The 21,881-nt window shown below is 35.6% G+C and overlaps 1 protein-coding gene across 1 annotated transcript; it reads right to left on the bottom strand.

Annotated features, from left to right (window-relative positions):
* Positions 1-10,942: 10,942 nt before the first annotated feature.
* Positions 10,943-21,393, bottom strand: LOC127858843 (acyl-CoA:lysophosphatidylglycerol acyltransferase 1-like). The gene is made up of 5 exons (XM_052396169.1): positions 21,180-21,393; positions 20,252-20,466; positions 19,121-19,257; positions 14,162-14,271; positions 10,943-13,486 (listed from the first exon to the last, which is right to left on the bottom strand). The coding sequence occupies exons 1-5, from the start codon at positions 21,391-21,393 to the stop codon at positions 13,062-13,064; spliced, it is 1,101 nt and encodes a 366-aa protein (XP_052252129.1). The 3' UTR covers positions 10,943-13,061.
* Between the last annotated feature and the right edge of the window lie 488 nt (positions 21,394-21,881).

The following is a 21,881-nucleotide window of genomic DNA, read 5'->3' as shown; positions in this document are numbered from 1 at the left end:
TTTTATGCCTACGGGTAAATGGCAGAGTAATTGTAGTTTGTAACTATTTTTCAATACTTTGAAACAGGCGCAACAACGAAACATCAATAAAATAAGAATGACCCGTGTAACACGAATATACATTTTAAGTAAGTGTTTTATATATTTACCGACAAACCCTTTATTTTTGTTAACTATAAAATACAACTTTTGTCGTATGATAATTTACATATAACAGATTGATCCAAGCCTTACTGGTTATATAATTCGCCGATTTATAACATAAAAAGAAGAAACTAAAACAGAAGTGTAAAAAAAGTACTTAAAGGTCCCGTCGCAATCCTGGTTGACACGATTGCAACGGTTATGAATCATTTCCGATTTCGGCCGAGATGAAATAAAAAATGTTCTGAGTAAGTTTCATGATGATTGGGGAGAAATGTGTCTTCTAAAACGGTCACAAGCTGTTTCTTTGATTTGACCTATTGACATGGTTTTGACCCCACGTGACTCAATTTTGAACTTCACCATGATACAACAAATGTTGTGACCTTTACCTATATAAAACCACACAATACATACAAGAAAACATAAAAACATTATTTTATTATTATTTCTTTAGATAAAACATAAGACAATTCAATTTGAGTCAATTTAAACATTGCTGCTGTCAATATAATAGTGCAGAAATAGGTGCAAATGATGAATTTTTTTCAGTTGTTATTCATTTTTTGTACAATCTATCGTCACCATATTTTTAGTTATAACAGGAGCCTGATAAAGTTGGACGTTTGTTCGCACGCACCAACGCATTAGTCGGGTCAATATATGAAAACAATACCACTCAACCCCCAAAACATTGCTATAAAAGGTATTTTAATTGATCCTGGTAGGGTAGGATGTTCTTTATATCATATCAAAAGTTTACCTTACTCAGACCACCGGAAAGTTTGTTTTTTAAGATGGCGTCCAAGATGGCCGCAAAAACCTAATAATGATGATAACTATGTGAGTATTCGCCCAAATTTCATTATTTTTGTGTCAATACTTAGGTTTTTGGTGGCAAATAACACATTAAGATAATAAAAAATATGTTTATACATTACGTAACGGAAAATCCAACATGACGTCCAAATGACCGCTAATACAATGACAGTAAGTGCACAACTATTGACTCAAACTTGTTATTCCTTTGTCGTAATTTTATAATAAATATATTTTTATGTTTTGTTTTAAATATTTATCCCTAGTTTAACATTGTATTCCGTTATTAAAGCTCAAACGTCATAAACAACAAAATATAAAAACAGACCACCACTAAACAAACATATCAGACCTCCGTGTGCTAAACACTGCCTCATACTTGTTTGATTGTTATGGTTGCGTCAACACTATATTAGGCCCTTTCTATGCTAATTGCAGCACTTCAAATCAGAGCATTCAACAAGTTATTATTGTCTCTTTTTGTCATAAATAATTTATAATGAGTGCAAACACATCCAGACAAGATGTGTGTCCAATTTGCAAGGAGGAGATTGAGAATTCCGATAATAACTGGGGTGCTATTCAGTGGAATGGAGTGAAATGAATAAATTAAGCAAGTGTGAAGCGGAAATATGATCTTGTAACTGAGGCTGGCACTAACACCCCCTGTACGTCGAAAATCCAAACTGAGTAGGATAATTCAAACTGAAGAAACAAATGGCGACAGAAATAAAGACTTCAGTCATTTATTGTTATGAACACGTTTATTTATGTTTAGTTGTGACATGATAAACGTTTCTTTTTTATAAAATGTTATTTGCCGGACACAATGCGCTAATAAACCTATAACAATTAAAAACAATTACGTCAAAATAAAATGAATATGTTTGAAAATCTTGAACAAGTAAATGAAATTGTCGAAAGGTTAAGGCCAAAAACAATTGTAATCGAAGGTTTGTAATGTTTAAATGCTTGGACTTAAATATATAAAATGTATTTACCTTTCATGTATGTATGTAAAGTAAAATATTGGCGTAAATGCTCGAAAACGCAATATATTCGTATTTGTTTGGGACAAAAATATACAAACTGGATAATGACCTAACTAATGTATGGATAATTCCAAACTAACATCAAGAAGTCGATGGATAATGACCAAACTGCCAGATGTCTTTATGTCAGTTTGGATTTATCCATAAAGTGTAATACCTGTCCTGCAAATACATGATGTTAACACAGAAACACACTAGGTGTTAAAAGGAAAATTTTAAAGGACCTTCCTGATATAATTTGGCATATCTCTGTTACAATTTCGTTCGCTCGTTTTGTCAATTAACGTGTAAATAATTCAACACATAGGTCGCATTTCATGTAAATTAGCATTTTTCGAAGACAAATTTATCGTTTTTTACTAGAAAACTATTAAATCATTGCAAAATTGAAAACGCCTGTGTGTGTCAGACATTCACTATCACATATGTAGAACAATTACGTCATTGTAGTTACTAAATTAGCAGAAATGCTAAAATAGTCATCTACCTTTCAGTTTCAGTTTAGGCCAACATTTTTTTCTTCAGTTTGAATTATCCAACTGAGTTTGGATTATCGACGTACAGGGGGTGACTAAAGTACATAAAAAAATGTTGTCAGCAGTACACAAATGATACAAACATTAAAAGTTATGCTGCAAAGCAAAGTTGTAGTTCAGTATCAAAGAGAACCACAAGGCAATCAAGTGGAGGTTTTGAAAGTCATAAAGACTGCATACTCTGTGGTTGTAAGGTTAACTTGGACACATGGCATTTTGGCTGAGTACATAGTGACCAAGTTTTAGAGGCCCGTGATCCTGTTCAGATGTTATATGGTTATGCTATGGAAAAGACACAATACGTAAGGTTGCGGCAGTTGGTCGTGCTATTATTGAAGCAGTTCGCTCACAAGCTGTCATTGCACAACTACAAGGGGGACTTGCTGTTCAAATCAATCATCTACATCGTTTGAAGGTAATTTTCGAATGCAGCGGATTTTGTGGAACCTGATATCCTGAAATTTGTTGGAGATCTTTGTTAACCCTGCCACCGATAGTGTTGATAACAATACTATCACCCTTGACGGCAAATGTACTTTTCATGGGATGGGTGTCAATACATCCATTACCCCTGCATCACGGACGAATTTTCTGATTCCGCAAAACAGCCCACAGAGCTGAACACAAGAAATAAGACAAAATTCATATCTTGGAGTACCGGTTGGCAAGTCATGTTTGTTATGAGGTAGTATTCGAAGACCGGATGCGATTTCTGGATTATTACAAGAGGATTGATATTTTGTGAGTAGTCTTCTTCAGCTTCAGGCAGGCAACACCGAATTTGCAGGGATTGATGCATATTTTTTGCATCAGAAAACTCAGCACCCTGAGGAGTCGTCAGTCAAAATCATGCCTATAATCAGTTGTACTCTAGGGATAAGTTGTGCATTATGTCAACATTAGTCTGTGTTTGTAACCTTGCCATGAAGCACAACCTTCCCACCATTTTAACGCTTGACAAACATTTGTATTGGAAGGCTGTCAAAATCATCATTGATGTGCCACAAAGTAGTTGCCTGAACACAGTATTGTTCTGATATTGAGGTGTTTTAATACACTCATGAACTAGCTGGGGACAATAGAATCCATCATTGAAGGAACAGGTCTAAAAACATCTATGTTTACGGGGACAATGCGATTGTGCACATTATGACAGGTAAAGCTGTCCAGACGGATTTTAGGGGCCATTTTCGTATTGAGAAGTGCTTACACAGCCAGCTCATATCAGAAAGATCCCGAGATTAAGATAGTGTTTGATCAGGCAGAGGAGTTGTACTCTTTAATTGTTAGAGGCGAGACGACGCATATGCTTTATGTTCTTACGTTTAGATCAAACTTGAGACAGCTACAGAGAAGAAGAAACATGAACTTGCCAAAACCACAAAGACAAGCCAATTATTGCTTAATTATCACCTTATGGTAAGCAAGCCAAGGAAGGGTCGTACTGGTTGTTGGATGATGCATTTGCAGGCAGTATCCAATTGTCTTTCCGTCTTTACTGCAGTTTATCAAAAGTTCGTTAATTGTTTTCACGTTGTTCGTATGAGCAATCAGTGCTGGGCTCGGCTTAGCAGTGATATTGCCAGTGAGCAAACACTGGAGGTGCGCATCGAAAGAGATGCTTCTGATCTCGAGAAAATGCAGACAAAGATTACAACCTTCTCATCCTACACAGCTGATCATCTTTGCAAAACATTGTACATTGAATAGTGGCTGGATCATATGTGAATGTTCATGCATTTCAAGAGGTTGGGAACAAGATCATAAGATATATCATAGGAAAGTCGACCTTTGTTTTATAAATCTAAGAGAAAAGACAGTTACCAAAATCTTGGGAATAGCTCCGCTATTAAGATTGCTAAAGACCGTGCTTTTTATCCTACTATCCTACCCTTCTGTTTCAGCGTTTCCTGGTAGTGTCGAAATCTCGAGATCTTTCCCTTGAAGACATATTGTTGTATAAGTCCCCATCCTCCTGCACTCTTTGAAGCCAGGAACAAACTTCGTAAAGCAAACAAGCCTCAGATCATTCAGTAAATGAGAGATCAAGCTGTAAACGTATCAAGTGAGGCTGTGATGAACTGTATTCCTGAATCAGATTGTTACGTGCTTGATGGTGGCTCTTTGCTTCATAGTTTACCATGGAAAAATGGCTACACAAACAATAGCCGAGTTTTATGCAGATTTCACGGACAAGCAGAGGTGGTGTTCGATGGTTACGAAGACGGTTTTTTCTATCAAAGAAATCACACACCAGAGACGAGGACAAAAACGTGAACCCGAGTTTGAGTTTCAACAAAGAGAAGAATGATCATGCAAAAAAATGACTTTTTTTCTCGTGACAAAAGCAAGGCAGACATGATTGCTCTGATCTGCACAGCTCTGACTAAAACTTTACTAAAAGGGTATGTTAGGTACTTGTGTCACTACATGATGTAGAAGTTGATATTGTTAAAGCAACAGTTAGTCTGGATGTGAAGCAAAATACTTGGATTTATAGTATGCATAAAAAGTTTTGCATAAACGTGTTCTACAACATGTCCTGATTTAGAATCCATCGGATGCAACTCTGGCATTGTTGAGCATTTTGCAAAATCCAAGATGGCCGCCAAGATGGCTGCCAAAATGATGAAATCATCATAACTATTCAAAAACATTATGTATTTGCTTTATTTTGTCTCAAAGTAAGTGTTGTTTTTTTTTGTTTCTTTGTTGAACGATAATGTTAGAACATAAAAATAAATAATTACATATTAAAAACACAAAAGAAAATCCAAATTGGCCGAAAAAATGGCCGTTTATTGAGAAAAATGCGACACTTTTTACGAGCAAACTGTCATCATAGCGTTATTGACTCTGAACCTTTATCTTTTAATCATTTCCTCATTTCAAATGCAAAATTCTGATTTCAATACACTTGAATTTAAACAATGGAGGTCAAAATAGCAGACAAAGTGTGAAATCCATATAAAAAAAGATGAATACTACACCATAAACTAATTTAATTTTGATCAAAACCATATGGTTCAGCTCCACATTAGTACCGTCTCAATGATACAGTTCTTAACAGTACCAAAAGTATAGGGATTACATAACAACGTTATACACATGACAACAACAACCAGTTATTTATTAATAAAGAGTAACTTACTCCCTCTTATTGTGTTTTGTTATTTATTTGTTATGCTTCATCATTACTGTCACAGTCTTCCGCTTCACTGTCACTATTGTTATCTGCCTCCTTTGTTAATCTGTTCGCACAGTTGCACGTTTGATAGCAGCTGCAAAACATGGTGCATGCCAGGTGTGCCCCATAACACCCACAACTTGCTGTTCCACAAGGTTGATCAGATGAGCAACCACACGACACTAGTTTCAACACACTTGCTGGGGCTAGCGGTTTGTCATCGGCAATTAGGACGGGTGAAAGAACCTTGCCTACTACCTCTTTTTTCCAACAAAACTCAGTCACATTGAATGTTGGGGGATCTTGTTCTAAGGTGGCTTTCCAAATGCATGCTTAAAGATGAGCTCTTTTGACATTTTCTAAGAAAGACTCAGTTGTTGTTGGCAACGCTTGTAGTTTTGGCATATTTCTTAAATTTTTCTTCCCTATTTTGGAAAGCCAAACTTCATACCTGACATCTGACATACTAGCTTTGTTATAACGTCCATAGCACGCTGCAATAAAGGATGTTGCTTCTGACAAAACAAGATCAAAACTTGCATCATTGACACCAAGATGATCAAGGTGTAATCCTTTCTCTAACTGTTTGATGACCTTAATTTTTCCAATCCCAGTTAGCCTAACAACTGTGTCGCAGCCGGACAACGCATGGGCTGCCAATAAACTTGGAATTATTGCCTTGTTTTTCTGTGTTGTAGCACCAATATCAACAATCGTTCTGTCTGCACTAGTGCTTTCCATTAAGACTGTACGTGTATGGTTCATAGTCAAATATACATGTAGTAGTAATACAAACACATCAGTATCGTCGCATATGACCTTGACACAGACAGCTCCCTCTTCTATAGCCTGCACAACTTGTCAATGAATAATTACATCGGCTTCCTCATGGGTGGTTCGCAAATCCACTCTGTCCATGATGTTATTTCTATGAATTTCTACTGGAATATCCGATGAACCTGTGATCATAAGTTTATGTTGTACTTCTTGTAGATCATTCTCCCAACATCTGAAGTCTTCACATATTAGGTCTATCAACTGAACCTTATTTTCAAAATTTGTCAATATAATTTGCTGGGCTGGGAGAGGTGTTGAGGTGGTCAATTTTTCTTGCAACTACTAGCTCTTCCGGTTCTTGTTCCACTCTTAATGCTGTATGGATGGTATCGGTCGAATATCAGATACACATCACAAGAACTCAAATGTAGTAATACAAATCGCCACAGACTATTCACAAAATCCTGCACTGTACCATTTGCAGGCCAATGTATGCACCATAGAATTGCACAACCATCTATTACAATTGTGTCTGGCGTTGATGAAAGCCTAGCTGACTGGGTTACTTGTAGTTTCCTCTTCAATGTTGCTTTTGATGAAGCTATCTTCATGTTACCATTGTTATCAAACATTGAGGTCGGTAGTGTTGAAAGTTCGTGGCTTAGGACATCTTTCAAGTCGACTGATCTTGATGACATTAAACCTATTACTCTTTCATATATCAAATCCGTGTCATAGATTGTGCCTGCCTCACATGTCACCCCCTTTTTGTTGATGGCCAATGTTATAACCTTGTTGGTCAATTTGCTATGAAAACCTTCGGGCCATGTGTTTTCAAAGGCAATCATCTGTTCCATCACAATTGCTAGAGCATCATCAACGTTGACACATTCATTACCAATTCGTCCTGATACATTAAGACACCAGTGCTGTGTTCTGCAGGATTCATTGGATCAATGCATGTATCCAACTTCTGTTGAATATTCTGCCGATCAGCACTATCGGCTTTCACTCGAGCAGATGACTCGTCTGCATGTGTAATGTGTTATGACTATAATTCCTCCAGGTCCATGGCCATAGCGCATAAATGTGGTCTCAATTAACATATCCGACCAGATACCATTCTATAGCCCGGCATGATGGCGCTTCACATGCTCACCAGCAATAAATCTTTCTCGGACATGTGCAGGAAGATTTTCCATAGACCTTAAGTAATGCATACGATATCTTGCGTAATTAAGTGGAATGATCCCGTCCATAGCCCCACAACGTTAATCGGCGAGGATGCAGACCGTGTATACGGTGATAGTGGACAGCTGAATGTCATAAATGGGATTTTATGATGAATCATCTGCTAAGTGATATCAACAATTCAATCAAAGTGTTCGTTGTCTACAAAACTATGCTGTTTAACAAAAAAAATCATCACCTTTGAGTAAAACGTTATGGACTTGTGACCTTATCGTTGTGGCAGTGGCTATTTTTTGAGGCCATGTTGGAATTATGTGTATCATAATTAACTTACACTATGTCTGATGATCTTAAAGTGTCCCTTGGTTCCCGAAACCTTGGTAAAGACACCAAAAACATCAAAATTGAGTGGATAGTTACATAGTGATGATCATAAATAGGTTTGGGCGGCCATCTTGAAAAAGAAAACAATTTTAAGGAGGTCAGATTTCGGTAAACTTTTGATACGTCATAAAGTACTTGCTACCCTACCAGGATCAGTGAAAATACCTTTTGTAGCAATTTATGGGAGTCAACGTGTATATTGACCTGACTACATGGAATGACAACTATTTAGTAATACATTTTATTCAATAACATTTATTATGAAATAATATATATGATTTACAATAATATTTTAAAATAATTGAACAAGATTTGCAAAATCATTGGTATATAGCCAAAAATTAAAATAATATTGCACAAATATTGAAAAAGATTGTGTTTTTGCAAAACCATCTGTGGTTAAAAGCAAATAATAAATAAATGCAACATTTACAAATATTTCACATATATCTTAACCACAACAACAACAATGTTCTACACAATGTTCTACGAATTTCTAAAAAAACTTGCATAAACCGTAGTTTTAATGTTAAAATATTTGTTTACAATATTATTACATTGCTTTGTGAACAAGGTACATTTTAAAAAAACTTGTGCAAAACATTACTTTGTTAAGGTGAGTTTATCTTGAACTTCAATGCATACAGCACATGCATAAAGAGATAACTTTGTAACAATGAAATAAAAGTAAATATAAGTATGTTTGTATAAATTAAAAGAAGGTATTTGATGAACGTTCTAGAGACAAATAACATGTGTTGTTTATAAATTACCAGATTTATACCAATAAAATAATAATCAATCCAGAAAATATTAATCTGACACCGAACTTTATGTATAAATGCATTAAAGAAACGTTACAAAGAATAAATTAGTTTCCGTACCGAAACCATTTGAATAGATTGAAGCGTATCCCACCACTATATTGCTATGGTCATACTAAATTCGTCTAAAATGTACAGGAACAAAACCAAATGAAAATAAAGGAAACAAATTAGGTGTATAATTTTCGATAATGTAGTTCATAAAGGCCAGGAACTAGTATCACAAACGTACTTATGTCAATATTCCCACTCAACTTTAGTATTTAGTAATATAGTTTTTTCAACATTTTTGTGCTGAGTTTGATAATATCGCAATTACTCTAAGATTTTGGACACTTAAAAATATTTTTTTCGTGTCAAAATTTTTAGATACTTTTCAAAAATTACAGGCGTCCGAAAATTAAGAGACAAAAATTAATGTGTCCGAAAATTATAATTATATAAAAATAAATGCAATTAATCAATGTACAATAATTATCTTGTGATTAACTCTTTGTTTCTGCTTAAAGATAAATAAAACTTCACAGCTTTGCTAACTCTTGCATGAAATGATAAATAACAACAACGTAAAAACAGATAACATTCTGCTTCCTTAATGAGATGACACTGTTTCAAATGCTGTTGGGTGAATTCATTACTTTCCACCGGTATACATGGTTATTAACCCAATTACGCGAATGTAATAGTCGATTGCCCACAGGCATGAATCTGGAAGGTTTTATGACCTTAATCTCGTTGAAAAAATCAATGATCGAAGTGTCACAAGATAATTGAAAACAGGGCCAAAGTCTGTAGAAAAGTGCGGTAAAATAAAATGTCCGAAAATTTAGAGACATTCATTATTGAAGAAAACCCGTATGTCCGAAAAAAAAAATTTTTTGCTAAAAAGAAGGTGTCCGAAAACTTAGAGTAATTACAGTATCTTAAGTTAATATTCTCATTTGAGCAGGGACCTATACAACCTATACAGAGACCTATACTTGTTTGTATAGGGCCCTGATTTAAGTAAATCACATATGTGTCAGAATATGTTACAATTACAACCATTTATTTTGGGTTTTGGATTTGTATTGGAACTTAAACAACTCTTTGTTCTTCTGACTTGTGGCTTTTAGTGCACATGCTTCAGGCTTTTATTTCTGGAATAGTTTTCTTAGTTTTTTTTATAGAATAAGCTTAAACTATATTTTTTCATATATCAATAATTTTTGCAACAAAATCAAAATACATACAAGTTATTATGTAAAATGAACAACATAAATACATTTTTTTGTAAAATACCATCAACATTAGACAAATAATACAAATTAAGGAAATAAACAAAGAAAAACAAGCAAAAAAAAGAAATCAGGACAAGAACCTTAACTTAGTGCTTATTAAATTAACAAGAGCACCGCCTTGCAGGTGCAGACCGCTCATCTATTTTCTTTTTAAAGGTGAAGGGACTCTCATTTTCAATCACAAAAGAGGGAGGGGCGGAGTGAAGAGGGGTGTATAGTGTGGGGGTGTGGAATTTATTACATTATCTTCCAAAAATGCGGAAAAAAAAACGCAAAAAAAAAAAATCGGGGGGGGGGAGTGGGGGGGGGGATTTTTGGGTGCGATGGTTGGACGGTATTTCAAACATAACATATTAAAAATAAATATTTGTGTTTTTTAACCGTTTCAAAAAAAAAAAAATTGGGGGGGTGGGGTGGGGGGGATGTAAAGTGTGAGGGTGTGGTGGTAATTTGTGAGATGATCTTAAAAAAAAAAAAAAAATTTAGGGGGAAGGATTCGGGTGGGGGGAGAGGGGGGTGGGGGGGATTCTTGGGTGCGATGGTTGGACGGTATTTCAAACATAAAATAATAAAAATAAATATTTGTGTTTTTTAAAACCGTTTCAAAAAAAAATTTGGGGTGGGGTGGGGCGGGGGGGGGGGTATAGTGTGAGGGTGTGGTGGTCATTTGTGAGATGATATTAAAAAAAAAAAAAAATTAGGGGGGGGGGAGGGGGGGGAGGGGGGGGGAAGGGCACAGGGTATGGTTTGGGTGGAGTCTATTGTGGTATGTCAGGTAAGAGTAGTTTTGACAAAGTATCAATCAAATCTAATCATAAATAAACAAGTTATGGCAATTTTAGCAAAATTTAATAATTGGACCTTGAGAGTCAAGGTCATTCAAAGGTCAAGGTAAAATTCAACTTGCCAGGTACAGTAACCTCATGATAGCATGAAAGTATTTGAAGTTTGAAAGCAATAGCCTTGAGTCACTTAAGAAGTAAAGTGGATCGAAACACAAAATTTAACCATATATTCAAAGTTACTAAGTCAAAAAAGGGCCCTAATCCCGTAAAAATGACAACCAGAGTTATGCAACTTGTCCTTTTACTGTACCCTTATGATAGTTTGCGAGTGTTCCAAGTATGAAAGCAATATCTATGATACTTTAGGGGTAAAGTGGACCAAAACAAAACTTAACCAAATTTTCAATTTTCTATGTATAAAAAGGGCACATAATTCTGTCAAAATGCCAGTCAGAGTTACATTACTTTGCCTGCACAGTCCCCTTATGATAGTTAATAAGTGTTGCAAGTATGAAAGCAATAGCTTTGATACTGTAGGAATAAAGTGGACCTAAACACAAAACTTAACCAAATTTTCAATTTTCTAAGTATAAAAAGGGCACATAATTCTGTCAAAATGCACGCCAGAGTTATCTAACTTTGCCTGCCCAGTCCCCTTATGATAGTAAGTAAGTGTACCAAGTTTAAATGCCATAGCATAGATACTTTTTGAGAAAAGTGGACCTAAACGCAAAACTTAACCAAAATTTTCAATTTTCTAAGTATAAAAAGGGCACATAATTCTGTCAAAATGCACGCCAGAGTTATCTAACTTTGCCTGCCCAGTCCCCTCATGATAGTTAGTAAGTGTACCAAGTTTGAATGCAAAAGCATTGATACTTTCTGAGAAAAGTGGACCTAAACGCAAAACTTAACCGGACGCCAACGCCGACGCCAAGGTGATGACAATAGCTCATAATTTTTTTTCAAAAAATAGATGAGCTAAAAATGAAACATTGAGTAATATCAATAATATAGTCAAACCTCATTGTTTGGAAGTCGCCAGACAACCAAAATTACTTTGTAATAACAAATATTTTAATAGAATATTTCTGTATAATCCATTCAAATACAATTATATATTTGTTTTTGACCTCTAAACACAAGGTGATTCGGTCATGTACATATCTGTAAAAACAACATCTTTTTTTTATAATTGTTATCATTATTATTATAATTACCCCATATCATCAATATTGACTTATTCTTTAAATGTCATGAAGTTCAACTTGTAAACATATACATAAAAAATATTTTATCAAAATCTTTCCATCCAAACTTGTTTTAGCAAAAGCTTAACACGCTTAAATTAAGAACAACTATTGTTAGTGACAATTAAAAGTGAAGATAGGACTGGATAATGGGTTTAAAATAGCAGTAAATCGATAATGCAGACTTAGAATTGAAATAATAATTTCAAATTAAATTATGAAGGAAAAAGTCAGCACCAAAATAATAATTTGAAATAATAAAGAATTTGGTATAACAATGTTCTAAATAATGGCAATCACCAGTTAATAAAAATCATTATTTTATTTAATGTGTCATTTACCTATTATTTTAGTGGACTAATGATGTCATATTGTAAACAATAGAATCAATCTGACAGTAAAACAGTGAACTCGTTATTGGTAATTTTCAATGTAATCAATTTATTTTGAAACAGTGATTTATGTCTTTAAAATCACTAATATTTCCCATTAAACCACATAAAAGCATTTAAAAAATTACATTATATATATTGCAATAAATTTAACTACTTACTAATGACTTTTTTAAAATAATCAATGAAATGTATTTCATTACAACTCAAGTAAACATTTCAGTAAAGTTAAAAAATACACATGTATAGAAATATGTGATTTACGGGCATGACATACAAATTGTTAGTGCAATAGATAAATTGACAGTCAAAAACATGTAAGGCAAATTATTGAAAAGACATGATAGAATAGTGTTAAAATAATACTTTGTGAACATCATAAAACATTAAAAAGAAAATTCAAGAACATTTGAAACAGAATCCTTAAAAATAAAATTTGACTAGAAAATATAGCTGACTAGAGAAGAAATCAATGACCACATAGGGTAATAAATATAAATCCAGAAAACATATGCTGAAACTGCGTAAAATGCATAGGCAATAAGGAACCAGACCCGATCAAAGGGAACTTCACGTTGATTCATCATCGGCAGATTTCTTTTTTCTTGCAGAGACATGTCAGGAAACTCATGATGCAGGTAAAAATGCTCCAGGAGCGCTTCTTTCTCTGTGTATCGATCGTACAACCACTGTTGTTGAGCATCACACGTTACGGGAATGTCTGCTATGGGATACGCCCTGTAGTGTATGTGTATGTTTCTAGGCGACCACCAACCGATGCATATACCTGGCATGTCGAGAGCCTCCCCTTTAGGGTACCCGAGGGTCATGTCCACCACCCACTCTAGCTTCCTACTGGGCTCGTCTGTAGGACAAGAAATAAGGCATCCAGGTTAAATTGAAAATAATTTTCATAGAGATATATTGGTATTGATCTTATGTGGTTGACAGAACGTTTCTTATGACTGTCAGGATATAACTTATTCTCTCAAAAACAGAAGATTTTAGAAAATACTAGGATAAATAGAAATACAGGGCAAGTGGCAAAAGCCAATCCGTGGTTCACTAAATAAACTTATCTCCAACACTAGCATATATATGAGCTGCGCAGGCTAATCAGGGACGACACTTTCCTCCTTGACTGGATCTTGTTTTAAAACCACCTCCATATTGCAAACAATGTAATTGAAGTGGAATGTGTCCTCCCTGATATGCCTGTGCGAGCAGAACATGCTAAAATGGGACAACACTTTACGCACATGCATTTAGCCCAGAGCTAGGTTCATTTAGTGCCCTCTACATCTGCTTTGAACAAAATAATCGGTTATACAACCATTATAATGAAAAGTATCATCTTGTTTTATTAATACTATTTCTTTCATCGAATAACAACATAACAATGCAAGGAATGCGAAATTCCAACTAAAAGAGGACAATTTAATGCTACCAATCTGGTCTTCTAATCTAACACAAAAAGCAAAAAAGCAAAATGTTTCTACTGTATATTTCACATTTTAGGTGTTAAGTTTTAACATTTTACCTGCAGACTTCTGTGCTGGTCCTGAGAGTGTGTCTATGATTGTATTCATGGCTCCTATCCTTGGCAGGGCCACATTGTTCAGCACTGGGTGGCCATTCTTCTCTGCAAAACTGAAACATATAATATATAGTATATTATACCCAAAATATTATAAACACGCACAATGACATGTATAAGATTTTTGTTTGGTACTTTCAGAATAATTAGTATTTTTTATGATTTCTGCCTATTCAAATGTTGCTGATTTGTGAACGTGTTTTAACTACATGTACTAATTTTGTTAAATAAAATATCATTTCAATTTAAAGAAAATAGTTATTTCTAGTTCTAGTACAAAGGTTTGAAAAAGTAAAACAGCTTTGTCAACCTTTTCTGAACTTGGCTGAGGTATCATTCAAACAAATGTTCTAAGCAAATTTTATGATATTTTGGCAAACAATGTGACTTTTAGTGTACATTGTATTCACAAGGTTTGACCAAAGCCATTCTAGGAAAACAGCTATGTTTTTCAACGGACTAGAACATTTTTCTAACTCGGTTGGGGTATCATTTGAAAACATGTTCTAAGGAAGCTTCAACAAAATTTGGCCAAATATGACTTCTAGAGTGATAACATGTTTTCACAATAGCCATGTAAGGACAACTTGGAAGGCATGTTTTTCAACAGACTATAACCCCCTTCGAACTACGTTTTGTTATCTTAAGAACAAATGTTATAAGTATGTTTAATGAAGATTGGGCAAACATTTGACTTCTAGACTTTCAACACATTATAAGGAAACTGCCCCATCTCTAGCAGCCAATAGTATAAATATTGATAACTTTTATTCGCATGAAGATAACTGAATACCTTGGCTAAATCTTATCCAAAAGGTAACCAAAACGTGCACCTGCAGCCAATTGTATAAATATGGATAACTCTTATACAGCCAGATTAATTGTTGTTATCTTCAACATAATGAAGGTTATCTTTTGGATTAGCTACATGTAAAGTTAACCATATTTATACAATTGGCCCCTGTTGTTTATAATTCATTAACCAAACAAGAGATGTGTTTGTCAGAAACACAATGCCCATTATTGCGCCGCTTTGAAATAAAATTTCAATAAATCATTTGGCAGGTTTAGAAATTATCTGCCTTTTAAAGCTTATTACTTCCCTTGGATTGTATTTTTTGACTTTTGACCTTGAAGGAAGACCTTGACCTTTCACCACTCAAAATGTGCAGCTTTATGAGATACACATGCATGCCAAATATCAAGTTGCTATCTTCAATATTGCAAAAGTTATGGCCAATGTTAAAGTTTTCGGACGGACCCACAGACTGACGGACAGACAGACGGACTGACGGACAGTTCAACTGCTATATGCCACCCTACCAGGGGCATAAAAAGATATCCTCAAATTAAAGATCACCAAAAGTTATCTACTGGATAAGAGTTATCCAGGTTTATACAATTGGCTACAGGCCGCCAATTTTGTTGAAAAGACTGGAGCAATTTTAGAAAACAAAATGAGATCTTATTAAGGTAGAGCACCCGTAATGATTTCCCGCGATTTATTTTACGATCATAGCCGATCTTCAATGATCGGTTATTTCCGAGAGATGATTTTTTTTTCAAACTTCGAATTTTGATATATGTTTACCTAATTCCTTTATAATACAGTATTTTAACAGTAAATATTTACTTTGATCCAAATACCATCTGAAAAATACGATTTCGCGATTTCTTCAAAGATCGCAGAGCCTTTTTAACTGTTAACTTATTTATTTCTAATTTAGGCTTTAACTATTGTGAAGTTGTTGTGGCTGAATGTTTAAGGCGATAGACTATAAATCTTTTGGGATCTTCCCACGCAGGTTTGAATCCTGCCGACATCGCATACTTTTTGCTGCGCGTTTTATTTCTTTTCTAACGTATTTTTATTTAATATAGCATATAAGTTATGTTTATTGTTAAATATGTTGTAATTTTTATGCACATTCTTCAATTTTTAAAATTAAAACAACGTTATGGCTAAATTGGGTGATTTACTGCTGAAAATACAAACCATGCATGTTGCATTTTTATGTTTATTTCAAAAAGTAAACTTTAAATCTGTCTATTTCTTGAGATTTTTGCTGTATATAGTGTATCTATAAAAACTAAGTACAAAATATTACTAAAATGATACTATTTTGAATTTTATGACACTTTGTTTTTAACCAACCCTGATTTCTACTTGGCTGAAACCACTTACATTTAATGACGCTCTTCCATAGATAACACGTTATAAAAAATAAATGTCTATAAAAGAATACTTAGTTCATCTTTTTTAAACTTTAAACACCTTTACTGCATCTGTACACACCAACTGCATGCCCATATTTGGAAATCTGGATGAAGTATGGAACTTTCATATACCCCAGGGGTGCAAATAAACTGGACAAAAGCCGAGCGTGGGGTGGTTTTGACAAAAACAGTATATTTTTTTTAAAAGCATGGAAAAATCTGCATGTAGTTCAGTGAAACGATGCTGATTAAGAAAAAAATAAATAAGATTATATTTGGATAGGTGCCCATTACGGGTGCGCTACCTTAAGATCTCATCACATATCATGTTCTGAGCAAGATTCATTATGATTGAGCAAATAACGTGACATCTAGACTGTTCACAAGCTTTTTCTTTCAGTTGATCTAGGGACCTTTTTTATATCCCCAGTTTCAAACTTGCCGAGATAATATTGGGTCAAATGTTCTGACCATTTTTCATGAATATTTAGAAACAAATATGACCTCTATGGTGTTAATTACAAACACCAGACAAAAAGTGATCACCATAGCTCACCATGAACATGTTGTGCTCAGGTTAACTTATATCAGGAGCTGTTTTAAAGTCCATCAAAATTTCTACTAGAAATGGCGCGGCAGAGGCCGACGTGTATCCCCACGCCGCATGTTTGACCCACGGGCGCCCCAGGGTTGGTAATGGGGCCATGCATAGTTGAGATTGACCGTATTGTCATAAGAGAAGTTCAGTATCAATTAGAAGTGAATCGGTGTAGAAATGAAGAAATTATAGTAAAAGGCAATTTTGGGTGGGCGTGGCCTATGTTGGCGGGGCGCCCCAGGGTTAGTAATGGGGCCATGCATAGTTGAGATTAACCATATTGTCAAAAGAATGGTTCAGTATCAATTTGAAGTGAATCGGTGTAGAAATGAAGAAATTATAGTAAAAGGCAATTTTGGGTGGGCGTGGCCTATGTGGGCAGGGCGCCCCAGGGTTGGTAATGGGGCCATGCATAGTTGAGATTGACCGTATTGTCATAAGAGAGGTTGAGTATCAATTTGAAGACAATCGGTGTAGAAATGAAGAAATTATAGTAAAAGGCAATTTTAGGTGAGCGTGGCCTATGTAGGCATGGCCTATGATGGCGGGGCGCCCCAGGGTTGGTAATGGGGCCATGCATAGCTGAGATTGACCGTATTGTCATAAGAGAGGTTCAGTATCAATTTGAAGTGAATCGGTGTAGAAATGAAGAAATTATAGTAAAAGGCAATTTTGGGTGGGTGTGGTCTATGTGGGCGGGGCGCCCCAGGGTTGGTAATGGGGCCATGCATAGTTGAGATTGACTGTATTGTCATAAGAGAAGTTCAATATCAATTTGAAGTGAATCGGTGTAGAAATGAAGAAATTATAGTAAAGGCAATTTTGGGTGGGTGTGGTCTATGTGGGCGGGGCCCCAGGGTTGGTTATGGGGCCATGCATAGTTGAGATTGACCCTAATGGCATAAGAGAAGTTCAGTATCAATTTGAAGTGAATCCGTGTAGAAATGAAAAAATTATAGTAAATGGAATTTTTTGGTGGGTGTGGCCTATGTGGGCGGGCGCCCCAGGGTTGGGATTGGGGCCATGCATAGTTGAGATTGACCCTAATGTCATAACAAAAGTTCAGTATCAATTTGAAGTGAATCCGTGTAGAAATGACAAAATTATAGTAAATGGAAATTTTTGGTGGGTGTGGCCTATGTGGGCGGGGCGCCCCAGGGTTGGGAATGGGGCCATGCATGGTTGAGATTGACCGTATTGTCATAAGAGAGGTCCAGTATCAATTTGAAGTGAATCGGTGTAGAAATAAAGAAGTAAATGTAAAATAACCTAAAAAAATGAGTGATAATTTCTGACGCGGCCCCACCCCAACCGCTATAACTTTTGACCCAGGGGTCAGATCAAAATTCCAAATAGTGCAGGGTCGCACATATGCTCATAGCTACCATGTGTGTAAGTTTCAAGGTTCTAGTGCTTTTAGTGTAGGAGGAGATAGTGGCCAGGACGGACGGACAGACAGACAGACGGACGGACGGACGGCGGAGATAACCACAATATCCCCACCTTTTTTTAAAAAAGCGTGGGGATAATAATGAAAAGTGGAAAGCAGTTCTGTGAATAAAAGAATTTAGTTTAACCCTTTCCTCCATAAGAAGCGAAGTGAAAATGGCTTTTGCAAACAGCATAAAACCAGAACAGCCTGCCAGTAACTCTCAGTCTGTTCAGGTTTTATGCTGTTAGCTGCTCATCAGTATCTAAGGGTTGGAAATAAAGCCTTTAAAACTTGAATCTAGTAAGAAAGGCCTTTGATTAAATATAACTTTCTAAGGGACAATAAATGCGTAAAAATATGTAAAAACATATACGCTTGGCTCTGGGAAAACAGGGCCTAATGCACATGTGTAAAGTGTCGCCCCAGAAAAGCCTGTGCAGTAATCAGGGACAACACTTCCTGCCTTCATGGAATTTTACATCTAAAGGAAGTGTCTTCTTAATGAAAATCCAGGCTAGGTGGAAAGTGTCTACCCTGATTAGCCTGTGCAGCCTGTATAGGTTGATCTAAGGCAACACTTAATGCACATAGATTAAGCTCTGTTCACCCAGAGCAAAGCTTGTAAACATGTATAGATGTTTTAATTGTTACTTACGCCTGACTCCTTGGTCTTCGCTTGTAGAGAAAACCCCCTTCAGGAAAAAGTACAATCCAGCGCTTGTCTGTCGGCAAATACACGTCCAACAAATGTCGCTTGAGCAAATCAAGTTGGCTATCCCTGTATTCTTTTCCCTAAAATTAGTGTAAAAATATCATTAGAGGTCATTGAATAAAAAAAATCATATTTTTTTATAATTCTATGATAAAATACTTTCTTATATTCAGAGCTGATGCGTTTGTTAAGATGACTGTTAACATCCGATCATAATTAAGTATTTATATAAAGTTTTTTATATGGCCCTCTAAAATAAAGAGCACTCTCAGTCTCTGTATATTTAAGGGCAGTCCATATTACACTTTAATAACATCAAAGTCTTCCGAACATTTAAAGACTTTTATTGGTAACCTGTGCTTATTATATATCATATAAACTGCACATTAGGTAGAGAGATCACTAAAAATTCAAATCAGATGCTTTAAATGTCAGGACTCTAATTAATGTTAATGTTGTGTCAATAAAACAATGAATTAACAAACATTTGATTGTCTGCTAACTAGACGCACAATGAGAAACTAATTTTTACAGAGTAAAGAGTTTCTTCTAAAAGTTATTTTAATCCACAAGCCTAAAGCATTATGAAATCATACAATTGGATTGTGAGTTTGTAAGAGTTCGATAAATTGTAACATAGTTGTGTGATTCCAATAATATCTATGCCTAGATTGTATTCTAAGACTATTAAAAACTGGACATTCCAGTAAGAATTGGAACTCATCTTCCAGAACGTTACAGTGTTTACATTTTCTGTTATCATACGTAGTCTTTTCAGGCTTGTGCCATCAACATGTTCAACTTCGACATGTACATGGTTAGGAGTCATTGGATGCATGGACAGTGCATATACCAGTACATGAACTATTTTACCGAGGCTGTTCAAAAGCAAAGTGAAAATGGCTATATGCAACTTGTAAGTTGCAGGCTGTTCAGATTTTATGCTGTTTATTACTTGCCAGCAACTTAGGGTTTGAAATGGCCTTCAAAATGTGTACCTGAGTTGTAAAGAGCTAATTTAATACAAATTCTGATAGATTTAAGTAAAAATGTTCGTACAAAAGTTTACCAAACCTGCTGTATAAAGAAATCCCCATGCAGAAAGGCGACCCAGCCAAAGTTGGTGTAGATTAAAATGTAGTCCATTATCCACATGATCTGTCCAATCACATTCGACTTTGGCAGCAATGCAGACATCACGCACGGAATGTCGGCCGTGGACTGGTGGTTGACTAGTAACAGGACTCGCTTATCATGCAGGGTCGCAAGGTCGTCCCCTGACTCTATGACTGAGTAACAATAGTAAAGAACAACTGACGCAGAATGGTTAATGATATATTGGTTCAATAAGTTTGTCAGAATATATTTGAGCTACTCTCTTGGAATACAAGGTTTAACCCTTTGCATGCTGGGAAATTTGTCGTCTGCTAAAATGTCATCTGCAGAATTTCTAAATTTAGCATTTTCTTCAATTTTTTTCAAAGAATACTATCAGAATAGCAAACAGTTTGGATCCTGATAAGACGCCACGTTCTGTGGCGTCTCATCTGGATCCAAATTGTTTGCAAAGGTCTTCAAAATTCGGTTCCTGCACTGAAAGGGTTATGAGTCTTCCCAGGTTAGCTTGTGCAGTCAGCACAGGCTAATTAGGGGTAACACTTTCTTTTGAAGTGATATGTTTTGTTTAAAGGATGTCTCTTCTAAACAAAATCCAGTTTACATGGCAAATGTCGACCCTGATAAGCCTGTGTGTTCTGTACAGGCTAATCTGGGATTGTTTTCCCATAGTGCCACTCATTTGTTTGTTCTTTACGCTTCCCATATACCAGTTTATTCAAAACAACATAATGAGATTGTTATCAAATGTTCCTGACGCAAATTGGTTGTTTTTAAGTTAATTAAAAAACTTAGCTTCTGCAAAATATAATACAGTATAATCATTCAAAATGTACACATCTTTAATGCTGATATGATATAAACTGAAAGGAAAAGACCAACTTACTTTTATATCCCCCAGAATTCGTCCACATCACCACAAAACTTAAGATTGCCTTGAAAAGAATTCTCTCTATCTGCCAGTACAAACTAGGTTGCAGTTTCCTCAGTGGTGAAAGAAGAATAATCCAAACAGTAAAGGCAGGAATGGCCATGATATTGTTCACAATCATGTGCAGCACACGAAAAGTGTAATACAACAACTGTTTGAATCCTGCCATGACACCCTCAGTACCTGAAATTTAAAACACAATTTACTAACAAATCACATCTCTCAGAATAACAAATTTTTCCCGTAGCAAAATGAAGGTGTGTCAACTAAACAAGAGGGCCTGAAAGGCCCAAAGTCGCTCACCTGAGATTCAAAGGAACTGACCTGTTCTGTGCAGCCCAAGATGTCATAAGAACAAAATGTTCTTACCAACTTTCATGACTAGTGAACACCCTGGCAGCCATGTTTTTGAACAGACCAGAACCATTTTCATACACATCCAAGATATCATTTAAAATAATATTCTGACAAAGTTTCATGAAGATTCATGAAGATATATAAGGAAAAATGCCCAGCCCCCTGGTGGCCATATTTTCAAGCAACTGGAACCATTTTCGAACTTGTCCAAGATATCATTGGGACAAATCTTCTGACAATGTTTCATGATGATCGGACAATAATTATGGCTTCTAGAGTGTTAACAAGGTTTTACTATAG

The sequence above is a fragment of the Dreissena polymorpha genome, chromosome 14 (genome assembly GCF_020536995.1).
Source record: "Dreissena polymorpha isolate Duluth1 chromosome 14, UMN_Dpol_1.0, whole genome shotgun sequence".
NCBI lineage: Eukaryota > Metazoa > Mollusca > Bivalvia > Myida > Dreissenidae > Dreissena > Dreissena polymorpha.
This window is presented reverse-complemented; position numbering and strand designations above follow the sequence as displayed.